General features: G+C 36.2%; 1 protein-coding gene across 2 annotated transcripts; it reads left to right on the forward strand.

Annotated features, from left to right (window-relative positions):
- Positions 1 to 1,101: 1,101 nt before the first annotated feature.
- On the forward strand, positions 1,102 to 2,834 carry LOC142549210 (pentatricopeptide repeat-containing protein At5g61800). Of its 2 annotated transcripts, XM_075658040.1 has the most exons (2): positions 1,206 to 1,421; positions 1,532 to 2,834. In XM_075658040.1, exons 1-2 carry the CDS (start codon positions 1,352 to 1,354, stop codon positions 2,752 to 2,754), a joined length of 1,293 nt encoding a protein of 430 aa, XP_075514155.1. In that variant the 5' UTR covers positions 1,206 to 1,351; the 3' UTR covers positions 2,755 to 2,834. The 2 variants fall into 2 exon arrangements, with proteins under 2 accessions (XP_075514154.1, XP_075514155.1); XM_075658039.1 differs by having other exon boundaries at positions 1,102 to 2,834.
- The last annotated feature ends 3,572 nt before the right edge of the window (positions 2,835 to 6,406 follow it).

A 6,406-nucleotide genomic window follows, 5' to 3' on the forward strand; every position in this document is an offset into this window, starting at 1 on the left:
TACGGTATAAGCATGTTTAAGAAAAGTTTTATGTTGATGGCACGTCTATGTATGTATGTACGTGTGCTCAATCTTATTTAGGTAAGTTCAAATTCCAGTATGTACGTTCTATTTTAAAGTTGCATGTGATCTTATTACGTAGTACTCATTACTTCCAGTGTATGCATGTTGAGACTTTAGACTCACTAGACTTGATCGATGCAGGTGAGGATGAGTTTGAAGAGAAGACAGGTGAGGACAAGTGAGTTGGCTTGGACTGGGCGGGAGACTAAACCCGAGGACCGCCATATTTTAAGTTCTTATGAAAAGTTCAAAATACTCTGATTTCACGTTTTTTTTACAATGTTTAAACAAGTATTTATTTCTTTAGCAAATTTTATTGGCGATCTCTTTTAACGCAAATATGTTTGGGATGAAATATTGATTTATGAACGAAAATTTAAAGTTATTTTATGTTTAAGAAAATTTTTATTTTTCCGCAAATTTCAAGTAGTTTAAAATTACGGTACGTTACACTCACTCTATATATACACTACATCTTAATTTTCTCAGACAACTTTGCATACAAAAATTGAAAAAACACTCTCCTCTTTGCCATCATGTTTCGGCCCTCACATATTTTTGTGAAAAATTTTCGGCCCTCACCTACCTTCGCTTTGGAAATTTGGAGATCATAGTCTCAACATACAAATCGCTTGCGATTTCTAGTGCAATTCAATCGAAGAGGACAGCTTCTGATCGTGGATTTAATTAGACTATCAAATTTGAAAAGCCGTTCATAGGGATATATAAGAAGGGATACATCCGCTTAAAATCTCAAATAGTTTGAAATCTAGCCTTCTATACTCAAAAGCATGATTCGAATAGTCATATGAATGATTGTTAAACTCACGACGCTCAAACAACGTCTTGAATGTTGAGACGAAAAATTTTAAACTTGTGCTACGTCTTAGGTGCGAAAATTCGATGCACCAACAAATCTTACCTATCACCTATCAGTATTTTTCTACGAAACGATTTTCTATATGGTTTGACTTGTACTATAAAAACTATTTCTATATTTATATTTTGTAAAAAAAATCTTCTTCAAAACTTGAACTAGTGATCATAACACACTTCCAAAACTGAATCCCAAAAACACCAATGCCAATAAAATGCATACAAACAACGAATCTCACAAATACCTTACCAAATCACTGCAAAACCATTGTCCAAATTCATCAAGTTCATGCACAGGCAATTACCAGAGGGCTTTTCTCCCTGCACCCGGTTCCTCTTCTCACTAAAATTCTTAGACTTCTTACGTTCTTACCAACCCAATCGCAAACCATGAAAATTTCATACTCTAATAATGGATACGCCGCCAGGGTTTTCGATCTTATTCCCTATCCATCAACTTTTAACTATAATTGCATCATCAGGTCGTGTACTTTCTTGTCCTCCTCTTCTGTTAATGCTTTGTTTTTTTTCAAAAAAATGCGCCGAGAATCGGTCTCACCTGATTTTCACACCTTCCCTTTTGTTCTTAAAGCTTGCGGGTTGTTCGGGAGGGTGATGATTCTACTTGGTGAGACCCTTCATTCAGAGTTGCTGAAATTTGGGTTCTTTGCTGATCTTTTTGTTTGTAATTCGTTGGCTTGTACTTACCTTAGATTTGGTGATGTTGGTCGTGCCCATAAGGTGTTTGAGGAGAGTATGTTTAGAGATGTGGTGACTTATAATGTGATGATTAATGGGTTTCTAAAGGCGGGTGAGATTGAGAAGGCGAGGATGGTGTTCGATCAAATGCCTGATAGAGACTCGGTTTCTTGGGGAACCCTTCTGGCGGGGTACGCAAAATTAGGTTATTGTGTAGAGGCAATAGATTTGTTTGATAAAATGGTTGATTTGAGGGTCAATTATGACAATGTAACTCTGGTTTCAGTACTTTCGGCTTGTGCACAGGTCGGGGAGCTGACAAAAGGGAAGAAAATACATGATCAAATTGAGAGAGGTGGGATTCGATTAGATTCGTATCTGGGCACTGGATTGGTTGACATGTATGCAAAATGTGGTTTTATCGAGTTTGCTATTGACGTCTTTGATTCCTGTCTTGTAAAGAACGTATCTTTATGGAATGCTATGCTTTTTGGGCTGGCTATGCATGGAAATGGCAAAGTGTTGCTTCAGCACTTTTCAAGAATGGTTAAAGATGGCATTAGACCCGATGGAGTGACTATTTTAGGGGTTCTTGTGGGCTGCAGCCACTCGGGGCTTATAAATGAGGCTAAGGTGATCTTTCGGGAAATGGAGAGTGTTTACAATGTTCCACGAGAATTGAAGCATTATGGATGCATGGCAGATTTGCTTGGACGTGCAGGGTTAATCAAGGAAGCCCTGGAGTTGATACAGGCGATGCCAATGGGTGGAGATGTGTTTGTTTGGGGAGGATTGCTTGGAGGATGTAAAATACATGGGAATCTCGAGGTGGGGGAGGATGCTGCCAACCGTGTGATGGAGGTCAAGCCAGGAGATGGTGGGGTGTACTCGGTTTTGGCTCATATGTACGCGAATGCAGAGAGGTGGGAGGATTTGACGAATGTTCGGAGATTGAGGGATAGTAGATGGGGGATCAAGAAAAGTGCTGGATGTAGTTTGATTGAATTGGATGGGATTAAGCATGAGTTTGTCTCTGGTGATAGTTTGCATCTTCGCACGGATGAGATATACTTTGTTTTGAATGGATTGGAGGTTCAACAATACGAAGCTTTTTAAGCTTCATAATTTGTACATTAATTGGTTCGGAGGTGAAATATATACATTAAAGATATAAACCGTAACTTTATAAAGTTAACTTTACTTAAAATTTACGCGCTCGCACATTTAAAGTTAAAAATCATGTTTATGAACTTAATTGTACTTAATTTTACAGATAAAAATATGAAAGACATAAATCAATGTATGAAGTTAAAATAAAATTAAATTTTTTTTATCTTAGTTTTGATCTGTTTTTTATACTTCATTTTCAGGGTAATGTTAATCTTGAGACTGATACTAATGAATTTACAATCGATTTAATAATACAAAGTTTATTATTATCATAATAATGTATGTTATGGTATTTTTCTATTGTTGTGTAATATTATCAAAAAGTTAGTGCTAATGTTAATCTGTCTAATAGATTTTGCGATTAATGATATTAAAAAATATTTGATATATAAAGCATAAAATTTCAATATTGTAATTTAATTAAGGGAAAATTGTAATAAATAGGAGTGTCAAAATCTGACATGACCCATCAACCCGACACGGTTCAACACGAAAAAAATCAGGTTTGGGGTCTTCGGGTTTGGGTCAAATCGGGTTTGACCCAATAGCTGACCCGAAAAAATGATCAGGTTGGGTCGAGTCGACCCGAAAATTTTATTTTTAATTTTTTAATAATATAATTAATAAATATTACCTACATTTTTATATATTGTATGTCTGAAAAATATTAATTGTATATTTTTATATTAAATATTCATAATTTAATATTTATTTTGAACATTTTTTATTTTTTAAACAATTATTTATTTGATTTAGTAAATATATTTTATTTTTCTACAATTAGACTTTCAATTTGTTCAATCCGACCCAACCCACCCGAATTGACACCCTTAAAATAAATGCATAAACCTTAATTTTATTTAGGTTTTACACAAGGTTTCCAACTTATATGCATTGATTAAATTTTTATTTTATTTTATTTTATTTTTAATGATCCATCATGTTTCTGTAAAATTAATTGAAAAGTTTTACCTCTTTGATTCTCACTTCCTAATAACGCAATCGAAACAGATGGTTCCTGAAATAGATCCCTTCAACAATACCTAACAGAACTCTGTTTCGTTTCCTATCTCAGAGTGTATAGTAAAATAGTTAAATTCGAAAGTAACAAAAGAGAAGGGCAGTAAACCTTGGTTTTTTTATTCAAACATACAAACTCTTATTGTATAGTAACTTCGACACACATATAATAAATAAAACTATTACAAGTTTATTTTGAGAGAAAAATGAAAAGGTTGAATGATGCATTAATCTTCCTTCTGTTTTGGTATTTATAGAGCATTTGGTTGATTTGAAATCCGGATTTCAAATCTTGTGAATTACTCTGCCAATTGTGGACGAAAACATCTTGTGGGTAGTGGTCTTTTCAACCGCTAGTTAGTGGCTTGTCTTTATGGGTGGTCGAGTAATCAGTCTTCGACTAGTTAGTAGAAATGTCGTTTAGCGGTGGTTCATCATCCACTATTGGAGTGGTTGGATCACATGTCTACTTTATCTTTTCGAGGGAATGTTTTGTTTTTGTGGAGTCTATCACCATTTAGTATTGTCTCTGCAAGATACTTTCGGTTCGTTCTGTGTCGAAATCCTTTACCTAATTCTAGTTCCTTTTTGTTCGGTCATTCTGGGCAAATGCTTACTGACCATCTTCCCACATGAGCCATGTTACAAAATTTTCGGCGAGTTTTTACGCTCCCCAGCAGCTTGCTATTTCACAGAATATTTATTTTCTTTTAAAATAGGTCCTCTACAATAATTTTTTTTTCCCGTCATATTGTTTAACAGAAAACATACATTTACAGAATTCTGATAAAACTTAAATGTAAACTTGAATTTGTCCATCTCGGTTAGAAGCAACCAAAACATCTAGAATATCTCATCTTGACAAATATTCAGTGTTCGCCCATGTCTCATGTAATGCTTTCTATATCCATTTTGGTAATCTTGAAATTTCGGGGAAGCTAGGTGATGTAGTATAAATAGAGGCAAGAGCCTCAATTGATACCATGCCTTGACTTCCTTAGGATAAGAATATTTTTTTAATCCATATCCTGTGATATTTTCCTCCTACATCAACCCAGATTGTGGCTTGGTTGATGTCTATTCTTGTTTTTAATTTCTCGCAGTTCTGTTGATATACCTGAAATGGAGAAACTGCAGATTTATTAGTGCTAGCCTTAGATTTACCCTTGTCTGTATGAGGTCTAAGGTCGATATTTCCCTATTCAATCTCTGAGGTGAACAGTTGATGTAATGCCCGGGATTTTGTTTACTGTAATCTGAGATTAATCTGAAATGATTTATGGATTAATTAAGGTAAATATAGACGGAATGGATTAGACCGGGAAAGATGCGAAATATGTGCGAGGGAGGTGCCATTCGCGCACATGCGCGACCTAGTGCGTACACATGCGCGGAACATGCAGAAGACCCCGCGCATATGCGCGGAGTGAGGGCGCGCATATGCGCGAGGTGTCCAGTAGCTAATTTCCATTTGCAGAGAATGTCGCGCACATGCGCGGAAGATAGACGCGCATATGTGCGAGAAGCCAAGCGCCATGTCCAGAGACCCTCGCGCATATGCGCCGAGTGGAGGCGTGCATATGCGCGAGAGTTGCCGAGACACACATGCCGAGAAATTGTGTCTCGCGCATATGCGCCGAATGATGTCGCGCATATGCGCGAGACGTGTGTTGTGAAGAGATGCGCCACCTGGCCCTCACCATGCAACATATATATATATATATACACAATCGATTCATTCTTCCCAATTCAGAAAAGAATCAAGAAAAGGCTCCGAGGAAGGATTTTAATTTGTGATTGAAGATTTTGGGAGATCCGTCCGTCCGATTTTGAATCCGACTTCAATACTGAGTTCCTATCGACGCAGGCTATAACTGGCTGGACGTAAGTTTTGTTACGTGTAGATAAGATTTGAAATTATGATATTGTCAGAATTGAATAGAAATCATATATGGTGTTTCTGATATACTAGACATCGTATAATTGAAGTCCGATCGAAGAACAGACTGTGTATGTATTTGTTATGATTTTCGGAGTCGATGTGGTTGAGATTTGATATCAGATTTGTATTGTTATTGATTATAAGTTGTACAGGTATTGATTATGAATTCTGGTATTATATCTGTGATGTTGAGATGAACGGGGTTATCGAGACTGTATTGTTATGCCGTCGAAACATCAGTAAATTGATATTGATCAGATTCGGTAGTGACTTTGATTATATCGTGATATCGTCGATTTGGATTAGATTGTATCTTGATTCGATATTGATCAGATTATGCTTGATTTGAGTATTGATCAGAATAGATTTTGAATTGAGTTGCATATTGAGATTGTGCCTATGCGATATTGTATTTCAGATTGATATGGACAGATTGGACTTCGAGACTTCGTCTTCGTCGGACCGAGAAGAGAAAGCTATAAGTCAATGTGGTACCGGGAGATCGACTCGAGTATAGTATGATATACTTGAGTTTCCCTAAATCACATACTTCTTATTATTATGTTCATTGATTTGACTGGATATGCTTATTCTATGAATGTATAGAAAGTAGGTATTAGTCAAGTGATCTTGTGA

This window comes from Primulina tabacum, chromosome 6, assembly GCF_025594145.1.
Source record: "Primulina tabacum isolate GXHZ01 chromosome 6, ASM2559414v2, whole genome shotgun sequence".
NCBI classification, from domain to species: domain Eukaryota; kingdom Viridiplantae; phylum Streptophyta; class Magnoliopsida; order Lamiales; family Gesneriaceae; genus Primulina; species Primulina tabacum.

Bases quoted from the DNA above. Each gene is read 5' to 3' on its own strand.
- LOC142549210 (XM_075658039.1), top strand. From the start codon at position 1,144: ATGCCAATAAAATGCATACAAACAACGAATCTCACAAATACCTTACCA.